Here is a 27,512-nt window from a genome sequence, read left to right as displayed (position 1 = left end):
CCATTCGGCGCATGAGATGAATTCTCTTAAGTTTTTAGTCCAAATGAAAGTAACTATTAGATTGTATGAGAACCTAGGAGTCATCAAGAAGGTGACCCATCCAACTGATTGGGTGAAATCAACTGTGGTTGTTGGGAAAACAGATGGAACCTTGAGAGCGTGTAAAGATCCTCACAATCTCAGCAAAGCCATAAAGGGACCCCACCAACCAATGCCAATTTTTTAGGAAGCTGTGCAAAAGGTATGCTGGTGCTGAGCCCTTCTCCAAGCTAGATGCCCGGACAGGATACTGGAGCTTATCTCTTGATGACGAATCTTGAGAACTAATTACAATTTCAACTCTATATGGGTGATACAGAAACAATTAACCTGAAGGAATGAACACGAAGCCACACTCACAAAAATCATAGCATCGATCTTAACACCAATTTTGCTCTTCGTTCCTATGAAAAAAAGTTAATGCTTCCATATCAAGATTTTGCGCTATCCTGCTTCAAGAGAATAAAATTGTTTCAATCGCATCGAAATCGCTAAATAAAACAGAGCAGAGACACTCGTAAATTAAAAAGTCGCTGGATGCCATTGTTTTCGGACTCACTTCCAGGTTATAAGTGACCTTAAGCCCTTTGACACAATCCTTAATGGCCCAATCTCGTCACCGAGACTACAAAGAATGCTGTTACATTTTGTAACATATCGAATAGGCACTGAAATGACGATCCAAGATACCCTCTCCCGGCTCCACTTAGAAACCGAGGAACCATTGCTTCACAGATAAATTGAATACTATGCACATTCCGGTTTGAAAGTACTACCAACCAGTCGAGAAAAACTGTCTGAGTTGAAGTAAGAAATGCTCAAAGATCCAGAGCTGAGGGATCTGTGGAAAATGGTAGAAGAAGGTTGGCCTGAAAACGGTCAATAGTTCTGTCAACTGTAGCTCGATTCTGGTAAGTAAAAAGTAATGTCAGAGTTGTTGATGACATCATCCTGAAAGATGACCTTCTTGTCATACCATGCAGCATGCACATCGCTGTATTGAAAACCATCCATGCTTTACACCTTAGTATCGAGAAGACAAAAATCAGAGACAGATCATCCATTTTCTTGCCAGAGTTAAGTAAGGAAATAGAAGAGAACCCTTGCTTCATCACAATATTCCCAGATACCCATGGGAGTATGTTGCCATTAATCTGTTTTACATATCCGGAAGATACTACATGATCATAGTGGATTTTTGAAGTTGACGAGTAGGGAAAAAATATTTACACAAACCTCATAATCCAGAAGCTGAAATCTCACTTCTCTAGATTCAAGATACCCTTGATTATTACATCTGATAACGGCCCACAGTTCGTTTCAGGAACGTTCAAGAATTGTATGAGACAGTGGAAAATGCGAAACAATATATTTAGCTAGGACCATTCTGAGTCCTCAGTCACTGAGAAAACAGTTGGTATTCCTAAGGCCATAGTCATGAAAACAAAGAAATTGAAAACTGACCTCGAGCTAACTCTCCTTGAGTAACGCAACACATCAGTAGATGGTCGAACTTCCCCGCCCTAGCTGCTAATGGGTAGAAATTTAAGATCCTTAGTGCTCTGCACCATTGAGCAAAAATCTACCTATGCGAGGAATTCATGTCCACTAGGAATAAAAAAAGTGGAATATAGAAACGCTACTATGATCAAAATGCCAAAAGCCTTGATCACTGCAGTTAGACCAACAAGCTCAGGTGACAAAGCGCCAGTTGCGAACATCCGATGGAAAGCGCAGTAAAAATATATACAACGAATAGTAGCAAAAAGTTTCTCAAAAATGATGCAACATCAAAGCGTGCTAGTTCGGGAAGGTTCCTAAGCCGTCAGAGCAATAGGTTCAGTAGTTTGTCGCGATACGCTAAACATTTGTCAGTGTGCATGCGTATGGGCGGAGTCATGAAAAGTGGCTTAGGTCAATGTGTTTCAAAAATCTTGAACGTAGAGCACAGGACTTTTCTCTACTTTTTATTATCTATATTTCTGCTGCGGACAGAGAGTGAAGTTTACTTGTAAGAACATCTAGTGAAAGGTATCGTGCGTAATAATAATACAGACTATCTCAAAACTGATCATGCTTTCAATCCTCATAATCGATTTACTTCAATGGATTAGCATTACTGATGGTGTTTCAGTTATGATATTGTAATGTTTGAAAAAAATGCCATTCATTCATGACATTGTTAATCTACAAAATGAAGAAAAATCACAAATTCACATATCTTTAAAAGCCATGAGGGTAATTATTCGAAGTTGGGACAAAAATGAAAACAAGAAACATAATTATTTTATTACTGGCTTGGATTATTTGCATTCCTCCGTTCGTTTGCCAGATCATGAATATCAGTAATGCAGATTCCATCTAGCTTCAAATGTTAATATACAGCAAAGCCGACATTGCTTGCATGATCAGTGCTTACCTCTGTTGTTGAATAACGAGCACTCCGTTATTCAAGATAAAAAAAATAACGCGTATATTTACAGTTCAAAAAACAAACTGAAGGCTTAGCTAAAGCAAATTTATTCTATGTAAAATTTGGGATTATACCAAGCCAACTCATAAGCATAGAAATCACTCATATTCGCTATGTTATTTATTCTGTTTGTATACACTCCTGGCTGGGATGAAAACCTAACGAATCCGTGTTTTTCCAATTTCCAAAGTTGCTGATACTTGTAATGGTATCTTTCTCGGTCTGCTTCATCCATGGACCAGTTGTGAGTTTCAAGAGCTATCTGTTTGATTTGTCCCGTGACACCTAGAAAGAAAAGACGTCATAGTTTATTATAAGTTTTGATTTATTTGACATCAGTCGTTATGACAAGCATTCTGTATGGACTATCCTGGCTTCAGTAAATAAAGAGTCCTTATTTGAATTCTTCGTTAGCCAAGCTGATCCTTTCGGTCCACCCACTTCTAAAAAACATTTTTTATTGGAAAAATTCTTAGATATGACAGGTTTTTTTTTTAAATTTGTCGCATCTAACTGTAAAAATAACTAGAAGATTTGATTTAAGAGTGGTCTGTTCCTCCAGCAGTTTTCTGCTACTAGAAGGTCATTTGAGATAGCTATCTTGGATCACGGATAGTACGTTCGAGCATCCCAAGATCACTTTTACGACAAGCGTGATTACTTACCCTTAGCATTTTGTGGGTCGTAAAAGAGGTCAGAGGTCAGGAGAACTATTGCTTGAAACGGTGTGGATTAGTCATTACATTTCATTAGTTACGCCTGCTAACTTCACATAATGTAAAACAACCGAGGATAAATGATGTCATTTGTAAAGAAAAAAATCAGCCTCTTTGAAAATAAAAAATTATGAAACTATGTGCAAAGACCAGGAAGGGACAGTAAATTATGAATTGCGGCGCACCTTAAGGGATTTGTAAATAACTTATGTTTACAGTGGATTGCACGCGACTAGTTTTATTATTCCCCCACTTATCCATAGCGTTTCTGTAAACAAGTTGCCGGATAAGTGTTTGTTGCCAGATAAGCCAGATATAAGTTATAATTTGATGCTGGATAAGTCAGATATAAGTTATAGTTTTTTTTGGCCGATAAGCCGGATATTAATTCCCGGATATAATTATTAGTTGCCGGACAAGCTACCGTATAGGCCGATAAGACATCCTCGGCCACACTAGGGAATTGCTGTCATTCGATTGCGTTATGTAAATACATCGACCTGCTACGGTGTATATGTTTTGAAAGCTGTTCACACGTCCGTGGTAAGTAGATTTAAAGATAGATTTTCTGAAGCCTCTCGTAATAAATTAGCCCATTTCCTCATGGAGTGCCAGGAGCTTGAAAGTCTTAGGGATGAAATTTGGGGGGACCATTGGTTGGTGCTACTTTCTGATATCCTGAGGTCTTCGAAGCCTGGAACCATATACAAAATGGCACGATACATGGAAAAGGCGGGAGAGGCCTTGTCGAGCCCGAGTGAATGAAAATAAGTATTGTTTTATATTGAGTGTGTGTGCTGTGCAGTATTGTATCATTAAATCATGTTGTGTATGGCCGTAGGGCTCAAATAAACTTTTTCTGTCGTTCATTCTTTCTCGTAGTGCCAGAATATTTCTTGCTGTGAACACTAAGCGATGCTTTCTCAATATTACTGTTTAAGAAGATTTTACTTTAAATATCTTTCCTAGATGCTAGCTTTACTAGATACTAGCTTAACTAGATACTGATACTAGCTTTATTAATAACCGTAATTTTAACTCTTTACAATTTGCAACTACTGTACTAGTGCAAAAACCTACATTTTCCTGGTATACAGTAACTAAACGCTTTTTATGCACACCAGCAAACGACATAAAAGTAAAATGAACGAATTATATTACAAATATTTTCTTTTGTACGTATTATAACATTGAAAATAAACACAAAAATTAGAGTAGAATTGATTTTAAAGTGATGATCTTTCAGCAATTAATATCATTATATCTAAAATATTGAGTTTAATTTTATTAGTTCTTTACAAGACTGTTCAAGAAAAATAAAGTTTCACTACAAAAAAGATTTTGGATACTGCCCCCTTCCCTAAATGTAAAAGTTTAAAGCCTATTCGGTCGTTGACGCTTCACTGAAAATGAACTATTTTACAAATATTTTCTTTTCCAGTTGTTACAGTATTGAAATTGAAAATAAAAAATTACAGCGATATAAAATCTTTAACTGATTATCTTTCAACAATTCATATCGTTATAAATCAGATATTAAGTTTGATTTATTTGTACTTTCCAAGACTGTTCGAGACACATTTAGTTTTCAGTAAAGCGCCAATGACGCAGTAGGTTTAAGACTTTTACAGTGAGGAAACGAGGCAAAACCAAAACTCTTGTCTGTAGTAATTTTTGTTCGTTTCAAGCTTGACTTGCAAATTCAGTTTACGTTTCACTCGTTTTATGATTTATTTATTCATTTATATTATTACCTATTGTATGTTTGTTTGCTATGATTGTTTGTTTAATTTCTTTTCGTTTTGGGTTTCATTTATTCTTAAATGGTAATTAACGTTTCTAGTTTGAATAGAACAGGTATTTGTATCTGCTGATCTTAAGTTTAATATAGTCTATATTTTTCTTTAAAAAACTCCTTTTTAGAAAGTTTTTTTTTATTAATATTTATTCGTTTCAATTGCAAAAGTTTCAAGTTTTTATAAAATGCCCTATCAACCTTCATAAAAGTATCAAAACTAGCATCAAAGTACCAAAGTATCAAAGTAAAGAAGACATATAAGTAAACAAGGTATCAAGGTAAACAAAAGTTCGAAGTAACAATAAACAAGTTCCGTAGCTCAGGGTCATTTTCCCAGGGAGGGGGTCGAACCCGGATGTTTGTTTGGCTTTTGAAGTATTTTGAACGAAATGGCTCATCTCAAAATTTTGACCGGGTGCCCTTTAGGATTGTGGGGCGTGGACTAATTGCCCATTGATTACTTTTGGCTCTTAAAAAGCACTCAAAGTTTCTTTATCTGATCAAGTGAGCCCCCTCCAAAGTTAATACGACGGAAACTTCCGTAAAAAACTTATTTTCTAATAATGGACAACTTACATAGGTTACAATCCTTTCCTTGGGGAATATTTCAAAATTTTATCAAATGCATTTGGAGGGAAAAGGCACAAGGGAAAGGCAAAGGCTTGTTATTTTTTGATCATTTTCGATTCTTAAAAAGGACATAATAAATTTTAATATCGCATCGAACGAACTTCCTTCAAAGTTATACGGCCACACCTTCCATAGAAGCTGTATAATTTAACAATGGGCTGCTAGTATAAATAACAACCCTCCCCCAGGGTTGGGGGGGTTAAACCCGTAGCCATAGCTATTTGACATGTGGAAGATTTAGAACAAAATAGCTAACTCAAAATTTTTATCGAAAGTACTTAAAAAAATAAGAGTGGGGGTGGGCTACCATCAGACTACTCTTGACTCTTAAAAGTGGAGATCAAACTTTCAATTCAAATCAGATGAGCCTTTTCAAAAGTCTATGTGATTAGGCTACCCCGTATGAACATTGGACAGCTTGAATAATTTACAGCCCTTGCCCAGGGGACAGTGGGTGGTATTGTCGAACCCCCCCCCCCCCGAGAAATGTTTATTTTAATTAATTCACCTCTTAACTACTTACTGACTCTACTGGGAAATAAATCATGGAAAGGGGGACGGCTCGATACCCGCCAATCACGTCTGACTCTTAAAAAAGGCATTAGAAATTATTATTTCCAATTGAAAATTTTTTCCATATCTGACCATATACTCCCAGGGCATAACGTACAATCTTCCTCTGGGTCCTGGGAGTTGTGTCGACACCGGAGTTTTGTTATCTGACGTTTCTATTGAAAAAAAAATAGCCATCTCAAAATTTTTTTAGGATGGGTTTTGGGAAAAAGGGCGTGAGGGGTGTTAGTGTTTAACTATTGTTAACAAAATGACTATCTAAAATTTTCTCTGAAGGATTTGGGGGAAAAGAGCGTGAGGAGAAGGGGGGTCTAGCTGCCTTCCGATCACTTTTGACTCTTAAAAAGTGAACTAGAACTTTCAATTTCAAATGAATCTTCTCTTAAGTTTATACGAGCGTCCCTCCATAAGAACCATATATGCCCCAGGGCTTAAAACGCCTGACCCTGGGCCCTGGGTGGTTGTGCCGACATCATAGTTTTTTTTTATCTGACCTTTGAACTATTTTCAACAAAGTGGCTATCTCAAATTTTTTCTCTAATGAATTGGAGAAAAAGGATGGGCTGCCAGCTGCCCTCCGACGCTTTTGAATCTTAAAAAATGAACTATAACTCGAAATTTTTATCTGATGCATTTGAGGAAAAAGGAAGCGGAGGACTAGCTGCTCTCCGATCACTTTTGACTCTTAAAAAAGTGAACTAGAACTTTCAATTTCCAATCAAATGAGCCAACTCTGAAGTTTACACGAGCGTCCCTTCCATAAGAACCATATATGTCCACTGGTCATAGCTTACAACACCTGCCCCAGGATCCTTGGGGGTTGTTTCAACACTGGAGTTTTTTTTACCTGACCTTTGAACTACTTTTAACCAAATTTCTATCTCAAATTTTTCTCTGAGAAAAAAGACCAAGAAGGAGGATAGGGGCTAGCTGCCCTCCGATCATCGTTGATTTTAAAAAGTGAACTAGAACTTTCAATTTCCAATCAAATGAGCCCTCTCTAAAGTTAATGCGAGTGTCCCTTCGATAAGAACAATATATGCCCCGTGGCATAACTTATAACGCCTGCCCCCGCTACCTGGGGGGTTGTTTTGACACTGAAGTTTTTTTTATCTGACCTTTGAACTACTTGTTAACAAAAATTCTGTCTCAAAATTTTTCTCTGGTCCATTTTGGGAAAAAGGATGGGGGTGGGCTAGCTGTCCTGCAATCACTTTTGGCTCTTAAAAGGTGAACTCGAACTTTAAATTTCTAATCAAATGAGCCCTCTCGAAGTTTCTACGAGCACAAAAAGGCTATTTCATAATTTCCTCTGACGCATTTGGGGGAAAAAGAGCATGAGGGGGGGGTATCTAGCTGCCCCCCCTTCACTTTTGACTCTTAAAAAGTGTTTAGATCTTTCAATTTCTAATCAAATGAGCCCTCTCTGAAGTTTCTGAAATTTCCCTTCCATAAGAACCATATATACTCCTAGGGCATAGCTTACCACGCCTGTCCCCGGGACCTGGGGGGTTGTGTCGACAACAGAGTTTAATTATTTGATGTTGGAACTATTTTTTAAGAAATGGCTATCTAAAAATTTTTAGCTGACACATTTGGAGAAAAAAGGGTATTTGGCAGACTAGCAACTCTCCTATCACTTTTGACTCTTAAAAAGTGAACTAGAAGCAAGACATAACTGACAACGCCTGCCCCGGACCCTAGGGGGCAGTGACGACAACAGAATTTTGTTACCTGACCTTTTAATCATAACACGCTGGCTATTTCAAAATTTTTCTCTGATACATCTGGGGGAAAAGGGTGGGGGGATAGCTGCCCTCCTATTACTTTTGACTCTTAAAAAGTGAATCATTTTCTAACCAAATGAGCCCTCTCTGAAGTTTCTACGAGTACCCTTCCATAAGAACCATATATACCCCCAGGTCATAACTATAACGCCTGCCTTTTTTTCATCTGACTTTTTAGCTATTTCTAGCAAAATGGCTAGTTCAAAATTTGATCTGATGCAATTGGGGGAAAAAACAAATGGGAGATAGGGCAACCGTCCAATCACTTTCGATCCTTGAAAAGTGAACTAGAAAAACCTTCTCTGAAGTTTATACGAGCATCCCATACAAAAGAACCCTATATGCCCCTAGGGCATGAACTAGAAAAACCTTCTCTGAAGTTTATACGAGCATCCCATACAAAAGAACCCTATATGCCCCTAGGGCATAACTTACAACGATTGTCCTCGGGCCCTAGAGTATTGTCTCGACATCGGAGTTTTTTTTTTTTTACCTAACCTTTGAACTATTTTTAACAAAATAGTTATCTCAAGATTTTACTTTGATGCATTTGGGGAATAAAGGGCGTGGGGGAGGGGCTAGATGTCCTCCGATCACTTTAGACTCTTAAAAAGTTATCCAGGCCTTTCAATTTACAATCAAATGAGCCCTCTCTGAAGTTTATACGAGCATTTCTTCCATAAGAACTATATATGCCCCAAGGTATAACTTACAACGCCTGCCCCAGGGCACTTGGAGGTTTTGTCGACAATAGAGTTTTCTTATCTGATCTTTGAACTATTTTTATCATAATGACCATCTCAAAGTTCTTTATCTGATGCATTTGGGGGGAAAAGGGTGTGGGAGGGGCTAGTTGCCCTCTTATCACTTTGACTCTTAAAAAGGGCACTGGAACTTTTCATTTCTTTCCAATCAAATGAGCCCACTTCGAAGTTTATGCAACCATTCTTGTCATATGAAGTGCCTCTGGGAAATAAATAAATAAATAATAAAACATTGAAGTCTTATGGTATTTACTATAGGTAAAGCTGTCTCTGATTTTCTTGGATTTTCCAAAGAGTTTATATGATTTTTGTGTTATTCTGGCTTCGCTATGTTGTTAAAGAGCATTAATGATTGCAATCTGAATGAAGAGGAGCGATATGGATTACTTGCCGGTGTCGTGAACCAGTTCAATTGGCTTTTTTTTAGAGTATATTTTAATGGATGAAAAAAATGGCAGACTTTTCTTAAAGGTTTGGATGCAAACCTTTTAGCTTGCGTCTGCTCACTTTCTCCCTTTGACATAAGCATTCCAATTGGTGCATTATACCCAACCTCTTAATATGTTAATCGACCTTCTCTGACTCAACTAGCCATTTTCCCCTCTTATTACCTACTTCCCCGTACAAATTCCCTCTCTGCCCTCACTTCCTGAAAGGATCAATTTTCTTATAGACCTGAAACGTCATTCCTGTCGGAGCAGTCACGATTAAGAACTGTTTAAGTGATCAACACCATCTCACTATTCTTCCCCTCTTAAGCTGAGTTTAACTTTTTAAGTCGTTCCAATTTAATTCCAGAAACCTTTTCAATGTCATTTTTTTGACAAAACAGATCTTGACTCCTTCAGTACGAGGAGTCTGTCAGTCCCCGTTCTCAGAGCCCTCATTTGTCCTCCATAACAAAACTAAAACAAAAACTAATTCAAAGTGGGATTTCTATGAAGTTCAGTGTGAAAAGGTGCCAGTGGTATCGCCAAGGGCACTCTGACCGGGTCCCATCCCCTTGGAATCCTGATCGCAACACTTTTTTTTAAAGTGACTTAAAAAAACATGTGTTATTATTTTTCTTCGAGATGCAGATATTTTTCATTTAATAGGGAGTGTTTTCTTCAAGATGTAGGTGTTTGTTACCTAAAAGGGAGTGTTATTTCTTTGTTTGCTATGTTAATCACTTTAAAAACAAAAGAGGGCCAAGAAAAACTCTAGGGGCCCGCCAATCAAAATGCAGACGCATACATCACGTTAAGATCCATAGGTTTTTCTTTGGTGGTCAGTTGCTGAAAAAACCTAAGGATGTAGGGGAAAAGCCTCAGGCCCCTCAAGTAGGTACATCGTTCAGATTGATCTTTGTTCCAACGTTTACAGAGGTTTTTTTCTGTTTTACACATGGAACCCTTTCTTTTCGTTGTTGTTAACAGACAAAGGAATTTTCCGTCCTTTCCGAGAACAAAGACGAAGCGTTACGCGGTCCTGTATTGATTTTTTAAGAACAAAGACAAACCATTATACAAGACTTATTTACTCATATAGCGACCCGGTATTTCCTTTGCTTACGGGGAGAAAAACCCCGGTGTCAGAGGATTATTGTAGCTTTCAAGATGAACAGTGACACACCAAATTTTTTTTTTAAGGATGGATCTATGCTTTTATGTAGGTATAGGTAAGCCTCTATGTGTGTTAAGGATACTCCCTCCCCCCTGCCACCAAAAACGAGGGGTTTGAAATTATACTCAAATAAGACCTACTATAATTCTCTATATGAAATTAACGAGTAAAACCCTGTTCCCCCGCTATTCCATAGTCTTATTTTCTCGCATTAAAATATATGTTTTACTGTAAAAATCTTTTACCCTATTAAACTGCTGATTGAAGCTTATTCAAATAGCTGGATAAACATGACATACTCAGGTACGTGAGATAAAGCTTAATTATTGCACGCTGCCAGAAGTTCACCCTAGCATTACTCAATTAGCTAAGAGACCATCTCTGTCCACTAAATTGAACGCTCTAATACCGCTTCAGTTGGACAAGCAGATCACAAATAAGGATCCTTTTTTTCTCATCAGATTGATTTAATTATATTTACATCAAATCTCTAGAGGTGTGGAAAAGACTGATTTACTATTTTCCTATGAAAAATGCGATTAAATCTAATTTAAGTAGTCAATGTTTATTCTGGGAAGGGGACATAGACCGAGTGTTAGTTACGTTAGTTACGTAACTACGCATACGTAACTAAGCATTACGTAACTAAGCGTACGTTAGTTACGTAATATTGCTATAACGAAAATTTGGATGCGCTGGAATTGATTTGAAAAATAATATTTCGTGTTTAATTTATCAAATTTGCTTATGTGTATTATAGTATGTAATATGTGTGTCTGTTTTGTTTCCGCGTATCAAAATTGTTCTTTTGTTAGTTTTTGATGCCATAGTCTCTCTGCTTAATATTAGATTTATCTTACCTGTAATAATCATATTTGGTATAGCTTCATATTCAGATTCTTCAATGTCCATTTTGACAACGTCAATTATACGATTTTCATGCCCTAGAAGTTCTACAATGGATTTGAAACTCATAAGCTGCCAGCCATTACCATTAACCTCATCTTTTCCTTGAAGACCTAAAAAAATGGAACCAAATTACAAATTGTAAGGACCGCCGTGCATTTTAGAAGAAGATTTTTTTTCGCTGGAATTTTCCTATTTCGATTCGATCACATTAACATTTTATCTTCTTCTTTTTCATTTTTGTCAGTTCTACCACCCGAAAGTAATGTTGTAGTTTCGGGCAGTTCTTTAGTCACTGAAAACAATTTTAGTCCATACTAAACGAATTCATTTTTGTCCACACCCCGCTCTTTGATTTCTGGTCTTCAAGAAAAACTTGGCTTGTCTATGTAGTGCAGATGTGCTAGGTTGAGAGCCTGGATACTTATTGAGTCCTTAGATTTACCCCTGCCCCTTTGCCAAGTCGAAATATAAGGCCCACTGGCTCCGCAGTGATTTCTGAAAGTTTCAATTTCCTCTACTAAGCTATTCTTGAAGTAATGGAGATATTTTTTTATTAATTTAAGTAAATATGGTGTCTTTCGATTTGCATTACTACTTCACTGCAAACAGATTCTGGTCGCACAAAATATGTTTATCCTTCTCTGTCCCCTCCTCCAGTTAAAATTCGAGGCCATAATTTCCTCTTCCTAACTCCCATGGCTTTGAATGTTAGAGAGAGGTACACGCGTTAGACCCTTCAATGTTTCGGAACAAAATGACTATCTCAAATAGTAGTAGTTAATGTCATGAGATTTAGGAGGGAGCCCGGTAGCAGAAAACAACACGAGAGGGAGGCTAATGGCCCTCAAATTAATTTTTTACCCTTAAAAAAACATAAAAATTTGAATTTCTAATAGAAAGAGCCCTCTCCCAAAATCCTTTGACCATTTTCCTATGAGAAATGGCCGAGAAAAGTTTTTTCTGCCTATACCAGCCCTTTGTCTGGTCCGTTTTGTAGTGAACGAATATTATAGTAGTATTCTATCATTATTTTAAAACAGGTCCATAACCACTACTCCTTTCTTCCTTAATGATATAAGATCAAGAAGAAGTTTGACGGCGCTTCCCTCAAAACGCAGTTGTTATTAACTTTCTTCAAGGTGCAGATGTTTGTTAGATAATAAGAATTGCGTGACGTGTTAATTTTATGGGTGTGACGTAATCTTGCGTGGCTTGATGGATCTTACGGTTTGCTTCAGTATTATTTGTGCATCCAAAGGGTAAACATCTACACCCTATTTAAAAGTAAGTGAAGATGAAATATTCCAAGTAGATGTGTGTACACAATAGTGTTGTAGTAGCATTGAATACCGACATAGAGAAATATTTAAATTATGAAACGAGTCCTAAGGATCACACTATTGAATATATATGCGTGCATTGTCATGACAGTATGGAGTCAAATTTCTTTGGAGTAACGAGAAAATTAAATTGCTATAGAGGTTGATATGAGAGAGTAACATCACCAGAGAAGTTAGTGTTGAAAGAGAGCGCAAACATAGAACTTTTAATTAATGATGAAGGCCAACTTCTTGATACTGCTAATGGTAACATGTTACGACTAGATAAATCTTATCACCCTCCTCCTACTATTACCATTCAACGAAAGGTAAAAAGAAGAGAAGCATACCCATCTACTAATGTCATCCAATATATCCTTTCTAGGTACCGAAACTGTTACCAATGTAAAAAAATATGGTAATAAACAGCGAAATCGCAAGTAAAATAAAATGGGCACTAGCAGAGATTACCAGCAAAGAAATTAAAGATGAATCCATGAAGAACAAACCCCATGTAAGCGTTACTAGTTTACCCACGGATATTACAATTAAAACACAAGTTCATTTCAAGTTCAAGTTCATTTATTTATTAATCGCACATACATGCATATATATATATATATATATATATATATATATATATATATATATATATATATATATATATATATATATATACATAATATAGGCCCATGGGGAGACAAGCTCGAAAAACTAGGCCTAGACAAAGAATAAAATAATAACACACTACAATACAAAGATAAACATGACGGCAAAGCTACAATAACACAACAATAATATGAAAGTAGCAGCTAGCTCAGGATCATTCAATACTGTTGAAGAAATTGAGAATGTAATATTATTAAATATAAAATAATACTGGAAGATAGCTGAGAGGCCCATAATCACCCAGAGCAACGAACAATACAAAAACTTTGCCTTACTAAAAAGATACTTAATTAATTAAAAATAATCCTGAACTAAATGAAATTTAAGTTTCCTTTTTATTAAATGGATAGAGGAAAATTTATCAATAAGAGCCTTGTGAGCATCCCAGCACCGAGCTATTGACACAAACGGAGTGAAATTAGATCTCTCAGTATTATACTTGTCAATGTAGATATCCTTTTTTGTCGAGTGTTATAATTATGTAAATCTTGTGATTGGGAGAACAAACTTTGATGGAGGTAATATGGCGGTAATTTCTTAATGTCATAATTGATTTTGAAAAGAATTGCTCCAAAAACAAATTGTTGAGAGACTGGAAGTATATCTAGATAAGTATATAAAGATGAAGTAGAAGACTTATTTGGAAGTTCAATAGGTGATGGAATAAAAAGTTTAAGGATTCTTAGGGTTTTATTTTGTAGAATCTGTATTGGTTTAATATGGCTTTTAAATGTAGATAAATATGCTAGAGAACAATAATTAATATTAGTCTGAATCAGAGCAAAATAAATACTTCGTAAAGCAGAGTAGGGCAAACAAAGCTTTAACCTTCGCATTAAACCAACATACCTTGAAATCTTTAATCGTAGATTTTGAATGTGTGTTTTAAAAGATAAGCTTTCGTCAATCACAAGTCCAAGGTACTTTGTCATTTTCACCCGAGATATTGATAATAGATACTTTGAAGAAGTAACTCGGGTAATACGAGGGCAGATATTTGACTTTCTGCCGTAAATTATGAAATTTGTTTTTGATACATTCAAAGCAATAAAATTTGAAGAACACCAATCAAGAACATTCGAAAATGCAGTATTCAGTTTTGTCTCCAACTCCTCGTTATTCTTTTCAGAAATTGAAACTGCCGTATCATCAGCAAAATGTGTGTTGAGACACGGGGATGTAAAAGCGCGGTGAAAATCATTTATATAAATTAAAAAAAGGAGAGGACCTAGGACAGATCCCTGAGGTACCGCAACCTTCGAAGACTGATGTACAGGTGAAGAGAGGAAATTGCCTCCATCTAATCGTTGCTTTCTCTTATCAAGATAAGATTTAACTAGATCCAACGCCGGTCCACGCACACCACAATTATCCAATTTACTAAAAAGAATACAATGGGATATTGTATCGAATGCTTTTTTTAAAATCTAAATATATTGTTGCTGGAATTTCACCTCTATCTAAGCCTTCATGAATATATTGGATGAGAGCAATGGTAGCATGTTCAGTGTTGTGTCCAGACCGGAAACCAAACTGGAAATTTGTGAAGAAATTAGACGATTTAAGAAAGTCATAAAACCTCTTATAAATTGCCTTCTCAAGTATTTTAGAAAATGCTGACAAAATAGGAATAGGGGGGTAATTTGATGGATTTTCAGGAGAGTCACCTTTGTGAAGCGGAACTATCCGCACTTCTTTAAAAGCAGATGGGAAAACTTCAGTTTTAAATGAAAGATTAATTATATGCTTTAATGGTAATATTACCGTTTCATTTCAGAATGAGAAATAGGCCCGAGAAAAATTGAATTACTTTGAGGAGATGGAAGGTATGAAGAAAAATGTTTATTACTACGTGAATCAAACTGGTTCATTACTGATGAAACAATTTTCTCTCCTATTTTAGCAAAATGAGTATTTAAAATATCAGCCACTTTCTCCGATTTATTAGTAGTCGAACCATCTTCTAAACTAATAACTTCAGGAAAATTAGACTTACTTTCTTTTTTTTATAAAATAATTAATTAAAGACCACGTTTTGCGAGGAGAATTTTGAGCTTCTTCAAAAGACGTTTTATAATACAATTGTTTCGACAAACGTATCATTGTGGTTAATTTATTTTTGAAAATTCTAAAATTTTTAATATTATAATCAGTTGGATTCTTTAACTGCTTTTTAAATAACTGATTTTTTTCTTAACTGATATCAAAATTCCAGACGTTATCCATGGCCTTATAGGAAAGTTTTCCCTGCAAATTTTAATCGTAACAAATGGGCAACTAGAATCAAGGCAGCAATTGAAATTTCTTAGAAAATTATCGGTTGCCATATCTGTATCCTCCGTGGATATTACCTCCTGCCAATCCAATAGTCCAAGGCTTTCATTCAGGTGCTATAATGTTATCTTATTTATTAACCGTCCTTGACGTTCCTTACTTACCTGTGGTATTTTATAAGTAAAAGCTAAATCTGAAACCAGCAGGAAATGATCCGATATATCACTTAAAACAGCAAAATTTGCTTGAATAGGTAAAGATGTAACAATATTATCAATGAGAGAAGCAGAACTAGGTGAAATTCTTGTAGGTATCAGGCAAGTAGGAAGCAGAGAAGACAATAACTCAACAGAAGATTCCTTTGAAGTTTCTAGAAGGTCAATATTGAAATCTCCGGAAAGGATTACATCTTTATTTTGAAAATGGGGTTGATGCAAAAAAATCATGGAGTTTAGAGAGGAAAGATTTGACTGGAGAAGAAGGCGGTCGGTATACTACGCAAAAAAAACATCTTTTTTTCCAAGACTAATTTCAGTCACCATTACTTCAAAAAGCATTTCCTCATGAGAACCTTCCAGATTTGCAATGCATCGAAAAGAGATACCTTCTTTAACTATTACTGCTAAACCACCTTGGTGCCTAGTCAATCGGTTTTTAAAAATAAATTGATATCCAGGAAAAACAACCTGAAGAGTCAGGTCTGTAAGAAAAGTCTCAAAGAATCCAACGACATGACAAGATAATTTATGAACTACATCAATAAGATCATCCTGTGAACTAAAAAAACCCCTACAATTTAAAAATCCTGTTCTCACAACATCGGTACTGGGAAGATCAGAAACTTCGGAAGGTAATTTATATTTACAATTTGGAAAGTTAATTAGCCCAGTGTCATTTATCTTATTTCCTGAAAATTTATCATGGCTCTGGAATATGGAGAAATCAGAATGGTTAGACTCAAGGTATCTCAGTCTATCCCCAATGCAATTATCATCCAATGTGCAAAATCAGAATTATGATCCGAACTAGCAGAAACTTTCGTAAAATGCATACCGTCTGAGTCTTAAAGTAGCAAAAACAACTGAACCAGTGAGAACTCGAAAATAATGAAAAAAAAAGAAAAAGAAGACAACAAAAGACAAAAAAAGGACCATGACTATTACGGCTAGATCGTATTTAAATTTTAAACAAACCATGATGACGACAAGAAAAAAAGAAACAAATATATATATATATATATATATATATATATATATATATATATATATATATATATATATATATATATATATATATATATATATATATATACATATACATATACATACACATTTATACATATACCCATACATACACATACACATACATATCTCCCTACAAATTAAAATATAACCCATACTAACAGCAAAAATCATCACTTATCTCGACAAAACCCCATCAAAAAAAAAAAAAAAAAAAGAAAAAAGAAGAACTTTCAACTATTGTCACTTAAAAGGAATAGTAGACATTTTAAATAATCATTATAATCTTCACTGGAGTTCAATAATAACTATTAAGCTTCATGTTGGTCATCGTATTTTATCCACTTATCAGAGCTCATGTGACATACTTCTAACCATAGATCCGCTCCCTTTTGTTTGATCCTGGAGGACTCCCATTTTCTAGCTTCGCGCAGACCTTTAGCCTTAGCAAGGAGGTTGTTCCTGATATCGTTAAGTTTGGGAGGAAGATCAGACACAACGCGAGCTCCGGACCCTTTAAGCTTCCCCACATTACGCATAATTAATTGCACATCTTTGTCGTTGCTAAGGGGAAAAAACTGGTTTTAAGGTCTCAGTTTTCGATGAGCCTCGCCTAGTGGTAATGTTATTGCTTGTTTTAGACCCCAGTCTACACAAATAGTCAATTGTAATAGGGCTAGAAATTCCCTAAATATCACTGATCCATGATTTCACGTTAGATTCCAGGGTTTGGTTACCCTTTTCGTTTCCTAGACCATGAATGAGGAGGTTTTTTCTGCTTTTTAAGTCAATTAGCAATAGTTCTTTCGAAAGTAATTCGCAGGAAGCTTTATGAGCATTCAATTGACTTTCAAGTTCACGAATCCTATTGCCACGTTCTATTCCATCCGATTTTATGACTTCAATATCAGCTTTCAAACTAACAAACTTTAGTGACAATTCATTTTGGTTTGCCAAAATTATATCAAGTTTATCAAGTTTCATCAGCTTGGCATTAATGCTAACTTTAAAGTCCTCAAAATCCTTTTTGCTGACGCCCGCCATCATTAAATAAATCAATAATTACGATCTAGTTAAAATCACCTTAGATCATTCCTTGCTATCAACAATAATCTTATGCAAAAAACAGGTTTTGCACGGTTGACTTTAGCGAGATGCTAACACCTTGAATGACCAGCCAGAGAATAACAATTGTCTTACTGTATTAATGATTATATCCAAAAAGGTGTTTGCAGTATGAACTCTCAAACAAAGATATTATAAAAATAAATAAATAATTTTATTGCCCATTATGATTAGACATGAAATGTCACACAATGGAGTATGAAAAGATAATAATTGTGGTGTGAGTTATGAAGAGATAATTGTAGATTTGCTTTGGAATACCACTTAGAAATTCATTTAAAACGGCCATTTGGCAAGGCTACAGTAAATAAGTTGACATTTGAAAAAATCCTGTCTAAATAAGTTTTATTGATTTGACGGAGACGTCACATGATTACTCCTTCTCCTAGAAGACATTCATTCAAGACACTTAAAGACATTTCAAGACGTTTTTTAGACAATTTTCTCCAAGACGTTTTCCAAGATGTTTCAAGACGTTTCAGGAAGTTTTAAAGACAATTTTCTTCCAGACGCTTTTCAAGATATTTCAAGACATTTCTTAAGAAATTTTTCTTCAAGAGTTTTTTTTTTGAAGATGTTTCAAGACATTTCAAGAATTATTTTAAGATATTTCTCTTAACACGTTTTTCCTTAAGATTTTTTTGGTTCTTACGAAATAGGGAATGTTTACCTGTGTTAAGGATGAAGCATTCTCGCGCGATTTGTTTCTTTAGGATCATGTGGGGAATCCCCACTTGTAACTGAGGACGACACACTTGTAGGGTGTTACGTAATGGCGATATAAACGTGGGTGTTACATAATACTTCAAGAGATTTTTTTTCCTTCACGGTTTCATTTTTCTTTTAATGACGTTGTTTTTCTTTCAAGGTTTTTTTTAGATTTCATTTTCTTCAATATTGTTTCGCTAGGGAAAGATATTTACCCCTGAACGTTATTCGAAAGATATTTCCCCTCAACGGAATGGTGCGCTAAAAAGCTGGACCATGAAAGCCTTCCGAATATTTTGATTCGGGGAATACTTTTAATGGAAACTTTTCGAGAAATCTATGAATCGCGTGTTTCCTATGTCTGCAATAGTTGATATGTGGGAGAAAAAATCAATTACTGGAAATCGGTTAAATTTGACGCGCACCTGCTCGTTAAGCAATACTTTAGAGTGTATTATCGGATAATATTGGGGATTGTTCTTAACAAATTTCTTGTAATAGTCTTTTACTATATTGGAACACGAATGTGCTATCAGAGGTGAAATAAGAGCAAGAGTATCATTATGGCTAGAACACGGTACACGATTATTTGTGATCAAAATTCTATCTTATCCTCTTCACTACACATAATTTTACATTTATATTGGAGGCAGTCTTGAACGAGCATACCTATGTACATAGGCTACAAGATGCTTAAATTGCATTTGTGAAATATATTAAAGTTTTATCCTGGAGCAATAGATCTAAAAAATGGAGGCTTTTTTTGTATGTACAAGATTTATTAATAAAAACAAATTTACAAGCATTATTAAAACACTTTATTCTTAGAACAATGAAATTCGTATTATACAGGTAGGAGGGAGATATTTTCAACTAGAATGTCATTCAGTCGAGAATTACCAACATAAACGCTGAAAAATTCGTCATAACTATATCAACAACATCAAAAATACAAATTTGCGTTAAAATTATTACTTTTAAACAATAAATCTAGATCTATTGGGAGGAAGGGGTAATTTATTAGTGGTAAATTCAAAGAGGCAGAGAACAAATGACTTCATTCTATATTTTTTTCATTTTTTCTTGGCATTGTTTTCTGGCAAGTCCTAGCCTGTGAAATACAATGGCTGACACACGCCATACTCTGGCAAGCATTATCACACTTATGGCATTTTTATGGCATTTTTTGCAAAAATTTCCGTTTAAACTAGAATCGATCGTGTAATATCGAAAGTGTACTTAATGAAAAATCTCCAATAGGGTTTCTTCTGACGATTCCTGGTAATTGAAACAAGCGTGGTGGAATGTACCAGCCCAACAACATTTACTGGCTGATCCTACCCGATGACATCCACTATCACACTTAAGGGTTTTCTAACTTCTCTCACAGAAATAACTTTGTAAACTGAAAATACCATTTCTTTTGTTTGGACTGCAAAACTTGCCACTTTATGGTTAGAACGCCTGCCTGACACAGGGCACCCCCTGGCAAGCATTATCACACATAAGACATTTTTGGCCATTTTCATGCAAAAATTTCCTTTTGCACTGGAATCAATCGTTTAAACTTAATGAAAATTTCCCAATAGCGTTTCTTCTGATGATTCTTGGCAATTGAGGCCAGAGTGGCACAATTTACCAGCCCGATGCCACACTCTGGCGCAAATTATCTCATCTAAGGGTTTTTCAACCTTTGCTCACAAAAGTAGCCTTGTGAATTATAATGACCATTCTTTTTAATTTGAATAGTGGAAACTTGCCATTTCATTATTAGATTGGGATGTTCCATGACAATTCCCAGCCTGTGAAACTCAATTGCTAACACAAGGCACCCTCTGGCGAGCATTATTACAAATAGGGTATTTTTCTCGCATTTTCCTACAAAGATATCCGTTTACACTAGAATTGATCGTTTACACTTAATGAAAAACTTCCAATAGCGTTTCTTCCGATGATCCTTCTGGCAACTGAGGCCAGCGTGGCAAAATTACCAGCCCGATGACACTCTCTGGCCTACATTATTACGCCTAAGGGTTTTTCAACCTTTCTCCCGCAAATAACTTTAAGAATTAAAAATGACCATTATTTTGATTTGTACAGCGAAAACTTGCCATTGCATCAAACTTGCCGAAAACGTCACACCTAAAGCATTTTCAAAAATTATAGATACATATATATATATATATATATATATATATATATATATATATATATATATATATATATAAATATATATATATATATATATACATGCATTTTCTTAAGTTTTATTTTTATTAATAAGTTTAACTAAACAATCATGTTGATTTTTTTTCTTCGGGAAAGTTGTAAGTTGATTTTCACTTCGTGAAACTGGTTGTGTGTTGATTTTGTGTTCGTGAAACTTGTATGTTGATTTTTTTTCTTTGTAAAACCTAATGTATCTTGATTTTTTTTTCATCGTGAAAAATAATGCCTATTGGTTTTTGTTCGTGAAACTTGTTGCATGTTGATTCTTTGTTCGTGACATATTATGCATGTCGATTTTTTCTTCGTGAAACTTATTGTAAAGTTGTTGTTCATTTCTTAAACTAGTGGCGTCCATGCCGATGATTAAACAGAAGAATCTTACCAATTTTGTGAAAAATGAATTTCTTCCCTCCCGTCTGTACAGGTTCATCAATACTCGGATCAAACCCATGGACTTCACATCCGTAGTGTAGCATAGCAGTTTCAAATGACCAATCATCTTTAATTCCAAATGAATAAACTAAGCAATCACCAGGTATGGGTCTTATGGAGTTATCAAGACAAACTGCTTTATGACCGTCCATTTTTTCTTCATTTGGCTTAGCACCTTTCCAGATATAACCACCAAAAAACTCGAGGTCTTTGCATGCTCCTAAGTTGTTCCATTGATGCCACCGCATAATATCCTACAAAAGCGTTAACTGTGTTACAAATGATATAGGCAAAAAAAATATAATAGAATATACTAAGATGACCTTCCTCCATAATAATTTAAAAACTACTACTTATAACTCACCGCGACACCAAGCCGCCTGAGATCAACACAGCTATGCACGCTGCTCCTCTTTCAACTACTTGGATGAATCAATGTTAGCAATAAATGGTACTGTTACATATTGCAAATAAAATGTTTTATGTTCCAGATTTTGTAATTTTTCTTTATGTGACTGTGAGTTGTGCTACAGAATCTTGTCCAGGGGGGTATCTGATTTAACCCCTCTCCCTTGAAGTTTTTGTCCGACTCATACAAAAGGAATAAAAACGAAACATGTAAACAAATTTTGACTGTGTTTTGTAAATTTTTGTAACCCCCTCCCCTCAAACAAAATCGCGGATACAGCCCTATGATATAATCGAAATTTACGTCTTATAAATTCGGTTAAAAAATTTGTGAGCTCCGCCCTGAGTCTGAGCCTTATCAGCACTTCACATGTCAGTTTGAGACAAGTGCATTCCAATTGACTAAAGGTGGAAATTTTCTCAGTTTCATACCAATCTATTGCATAAGCCTCAGCTCCTCAAGACATCGTATTACACCATCAAATAACTCAAACTCATGTAAACTATTTCCCAAATAGATTAGATCACACATACGACTCCCCTTAACAGCTAAACATGAACTGAGCAGCAGCTCCTATGCTGCCAGACTTCTAATAGCACAAGCCACGTACAATTTAGCCCTTTACAACAAAAACATAAACGTAAGTTCGCATACAAAATTGCAATTTGATGGGCAGGAGTTCAGCGTTTTCTCACGTCACCACGTGAAAAATATGCTTAAATTCTTAGTCAAAAAATCAATATTTCCTGATTAGTTTATTTATCGCAAAAAGTTGAAATATCAACCAATTTTTAATATGGATCACTACGTTAAGGGAAAACAACTGGAGCCGTGCTGACGCATGGAAATTAATATTCTAACCTTTACGTTATATAATTACATGGAACACAGGAGAAAAGAGAAAAAAAAAGTAAAATCCAAGATTAACAGACAAATTAAATCATGCCGTTGCTAAAAATAATACTAAGAGCTCAATGCAGCACCGAGGCCAATACAGCTGCGCACGCTCCTCCTCAATCCCAATCTATCCAAAGATTCCCTCTCTGCATCCTCACAAAAAGCTCTAGTTGCCTTTAAATCCTTTCTTAGGATATTTTACCACCTAATTCAGAAACAACCTGCGTTTCATTTGGTCAAAGATGGATGACCAAAAAGGCCAATCTTCTGTCAATTTGTCATCCTCCGCAAAATGTGTCCTAGCCCATTTTTCCCTAACGCTTACTGTTTAAAATACGTCAGTTGAACGGGTAACCTAAACTATCTATAGGCAAATCTCTTGGAATACATCCATCGAGTCCTCTTTTACCTTCTGAAAGACCAACGTTGCAGAACCATACTTGACCCATCTCAGCACTATAGCTTCCAATATTCTAATCTTGGCGCGCAAACTTATCTTCCTGCTATACCAAGCTTCTTCAAACTGTGAAAAAACTCTGATCCGTGGTTATTCCACTTTTGTGTCTTCACTATATCCATCATTTTAACTAATAATATTGCCTAGAGAAGTGAAGATGTTCACTTGATCAATCTTCTCGTTACCCAGAAAGCCTCTTCACCATCATTTATTCCTCATCTAAGTGACTCTGTCTTCTCAACTTTAGTTTCCAAACCTATTTTTGCCCCCTAAACCTTCAACATGTGAAAAAATCTTTTGATCAGATGATCTGTATAATCCAAGTCTAACAGAGTTTTACCTTGTTATTTGATTCTATGCTCATACATAGCCTTTGTCTTCCTCGAGACCAAAGTCTATCAAAATGATCCAAACAAATGGGATAGAAAGTAATCCTGGTTAATTCTAATACGATACAGAACTTGCTACTAGCCTCCTCTTTTACCATAACTGAAGCAATTTTGTTCTCACATATAGCACTAATCAATAAAATGTGATTGTTTGGTATATAGTATAAGGTTAGGAACATCGTTTAAGTTCTTCTGTCGGCTGAATCAAACCCTCATTTATAATCTATCAAATTGACGGCTAAAGGGGTTTGATGATTCAAGCACTTCCAAATTATTAAGAGTAAAAATTGGATGTGCACATGACTTTTTGAATTACTTAGAGTGTCAAAGAAACGTCTTAAGAAACTTCAAACATTGAGGGGGTATTGGAGACGGGAGAGGTGAAGGTCAAGTGGGCTTTGAACATTGAACTAAGAATGGGAGCAGAAGTAAATTGAAATATTTTCCGCATCCGGTTCGCAGAAATACCATGGCTGCAATACCTTGGCAATGAGATAGGGGAGGGAGTTGAAATTTTCAAGCAATTTTGGGCAAATGAAGGAGGGAAAGCTAAGGAAGTTCAAATGTATTGCTAGGGGAGGGGAAGGTAACAAAAAACTTTTGTTTCCAATCCAGGCAAAAATACTGTTTTCGTACCATAAACTCTTTTGAGACTTATAATTTGTGCACGGTTAAGTAGGGAGATAAGTCAAAACACGCCATGTACAACCTGGTTACCAAAATGACGATGGGGAATCGAAAGATATTGAGTGTCCTCAGGTCCTCAAAATATTATGTCTGCAGTATCTTTTGAACAGTCGAGGGACGGAGTTGAAACTTTCATCTACTGTTAGAGAAGGGAAGGAGGAAGGCTAAGCAAGGGAAAGTCCAATTAGTTTTGAAGGAAGCGTTTTTTCGGAATGGGTTAGCCCATTTTTGAGTCCTCGCACATAAATAATGTCTTTGCAGTCTATCCTATATCTTATGAACGGTTAGAAAGCGAGACACAGCAAAAGGCACTATGAGTTGCCGGGATGTCAAAGTGGCGTCTCGGGAACGACTTACGGTGTTAAAATGAAATCTTAAGAGAAAGTTGTGGGTAGAGGGGGGTCAAGTGGATGTTGAATTTTGTCTTACGGAAATAGATAGCTCTAAATAAAAATGCACTAGGGTTAATCTAGGTTATCAAAATACCATATCCGCAATATCAGAGGAACAGAAATTAATGGTTTGAGGGATCGAGCTGGAATTTTGAAAACGCAGTGGAGAAGAGGGACAAGTAGATTTTAAATTTATACATAAGAGGTGGGCCTAGGTAAGCTTATGAAGGACAATAAATCCTCGAAGAAAAATTAGGTTATATTGATTCTTAGAGTGAAATATTCTACTTTCTTCCGTTGATGTTTGTTCGTTCAGGCGATGAGGGCAACTTAATTATAATTTCAGAATCAAAACCACCTCGATCAGGGAACAAATCTGGCTATATTGATTCTCTACGTCGTGTTTTTTATTTTCATTTTATTTTATTATCTTACAAAAAAACAGAACTCATTTTAGTGAATCACTTCAAATTTATTTATTTACATTGTAAGTTTGTGGTATTAAATAAAAAAAACACGTTTTTTTTTCAACAGACATGGAGTGATTTCAGTTCATTTTAAGTTTTAATGCCGCTCCTTACTTTTGGTTCAAACAACCTGTTTTTTATTCAATGTCTGATCTTTTTTCAAATCTTGGTAGTAAGTTCCCCTCCTTCCTTCTTGGAAAATTCCACACAGAAAATTTCAGCCCTACGGGAAATACCTACCTTGTAAAAATTACCCCACCCATGAAAAATTACAAAGGATTTCAAATAAAAAATATAATATGTGAACAACAGAAAAATTGCATAACCTATAGCCGTCTCCCCATGGGCTATGGCGGTCACGTAACTCCCAGAGGCATATTTATTGGGCCTTTCAACTATTTTGAACAAAATTGCTATCCAAAAGTTTTGATCGTATGTCATACTTTAGCATAAAGAGCGAGGTATTTAGGAGGAGATAAATACCTTGCTCTTTATGCTAAAGTATTTTTAGTAATTTCAACTATTTATTCTACGGCCTTTCTGATTCAGGGGTCATTCTTAAAGAATTGGGACAAAACTTACGATTTAGTGTAAAGAGCGAGGTATTAATGAGGGTACAAACCCCCTCGTATACATAATAAAAATATAAGGTTATGAAAGTTTGTTACGTAAGTTAATTCTTAAGTTACGTATATTTTTTACTAATAAAAACGTTCGTTAAAAATTAAAAGTTCTAGTTGCCTTTTTAAGTAACCGAAAAATTGGAGGGTAACTAGGTCTCCTTCTCCACCCCTTATTTCTCAAAGTCGTCCGATCAAAACTAAGAGAAAGCCATTTAGCCAAAAAAAAATAATTAATATACAAATTTCATTTTAATAATTTATGTGCGGAGAGCCAAAACCAAACATGCATTAATTCAAAAACGTTCAGAAATTAAATAAAAAAACTAATTTTTTAGCTGAAAGTAAGGAGCGACATTAAAACTTAAAACGAACAGAAATTACTCCGTATATGAAATGGGTTGTCCCCTCCGCAATCCCTCGCTCTTTACGCTAAAGCTTTTAATTGTTTTAAAAAGTAGAATTGTGGCAAAGAGTCAAACTTTAGCGTAAAGAGCGAGGGATTGCGGAGGGGACAACCCATTTCATATACGGAGTAATTTCTGTTCGTTTTAAGTTTTAATGTCGCTCCTTACTTTCAGCTAAAAAAATTAGTTTTTTTTTTATTTAATTAAAGTATGAGCTATCGGTCGTTCCCCGACAAAATAATACTACATTTTCTCAGTGCCAAAATTAATTATAATAAGGTTAGTTTTGGTTAGGTTAGGTCAAAAAGTGCTTAAATTTGAATTTGCAATTGAAGCAATTATTATATTCGTAAAGAGCATAAACAAGGTATCAAGTGGTATGTTCACTTTATTGGTAAGTCAGTAATATGAGCTTTGATATATTTACCAAAATGTGTATTAATAGGAAAATGAGAAATATTCACAATGGGAGATAAGAATAAATTTTTGCTACAAATTATTAGAATAGTTGGTACATACTGGTCTTAAAAAATAAAAGTTAATAAGATACACATAGCAGTTTAACTTTCTGACTTACCAATGGTTCTGCATTGTAATGAGGCTCTGGTTTGAAGTGCCCTTTATTCTGACAGGTGTTGGGTTTTGGTTTCCCCACGAAATTTGAGCCATTCGGGCTCAAAAACACTAAAATTTCAACCCAAGCTAGTGCAATTAAGATATACCAAACATTTCTTTCAATACCACTCATACTAAACTTATTAGACATCCTCAGATTCTTCATGGTAAAAACAAATGTACTGCCACAATTCCAGACGTTAAAGAACTGAACCTTCTAGTTTGACGAGAATTTCAATACAGTTGAATGTACTGGTTTTTTATTTAGTATGTGAAAATAGGAGCCGTTGCGGCGGATTGATTTAATTTAACCGCGTAAAGTGAAAGGCATACCACTTTTTCGGCTGGGTGTTGATTTTTTTTTTGGGGGGGTAGGCTTATTTGTGTGTTTCCTTCAGTAGTTATTATTCTCTAAGGAAATGAACAACGCCATTAAACTTTTTTATGTCAATATTTGTGTTCTGCCCTCTAAAATATTTTGTTTTAGGTGCGTTGCCTTACTAAAATGAACCTAGACAACAGAAAAACAGCTTGTGTGTTTTGTTGATGCGAAAATCGGAATTTGAACTCCATATGTCGCAGAAAGAAAATTCGGTAATTGGCTCTGAAAGCCACCAACCTCAACTTCTGTCGAAAAGTGCAGGTTTGGTTAATGCTAATGAAATAAAACAAAATACGATGAAAATATAATACTTTACCAACAAAATTATGAAAACTACAGCAAAGAATTATGGAAGGGGGGCCACCCAGACCGCATTATATTAAATACATAACCTAAACTAACCTAACCAAAATACCAACTAAATATTTAATTAAAATATAGCTACAATGTAGTTTCCCACCGAGCCGGGGCTAATATTGTCTGGTATAAAGACCATGAA

General features: G+C 35.5%; 1 protein-coding gene across 1 annotated transcript; it reads right to left on the bottom strand.

Moving 5' to 3' along the window:
• Positions 1-2,543: 2,543 nt before the first annotated feature.
• Positions 2,544-26,860, bottom strand: LOC136026002 (probable methyltransferase-like protein 24). Its single transcript, XM_065702146.1, has 4 exons — positions 26,594-26,860; positions 21,242-21,545; positions 11,246-11,404; positions 2,544-2,797 (listed from the first exon to the last, which is right to left on the bottom strand). The coding sequence occupies exons 1-4, from the start codon at positions 26,795-26,797 to the stop codon at positions 2,559-2,561; spliced, it is 906 nt and encodes a 301-aa protein (XP_065558218.1). The 5' UTR covers positions 26,798-26,860; the 3' UTR covers positions 2,544-2,558.
• Positions 26,861-27,512: the final 652 nt, after the last annotated feature.

Source organism: Artemia franciscana, chromosome 4, assembly GCF_032884065.1.
Source record: "Artemia franciscana chromosome 4, ASM3288406v1, whole genome shotgun sequence".
NCBI classification, from domain to species: Eukaryota; Metazoa; Arthropoda; class Branchiopoda; order Anostraca; family Artemiidae; genus Artemia; species Artemia franciscana.
The sequence above is the reverse complement of the archived record's forward strand: the minus strand, read 5'-3'. Positions and strand labels throughout refer to the sequence as shown.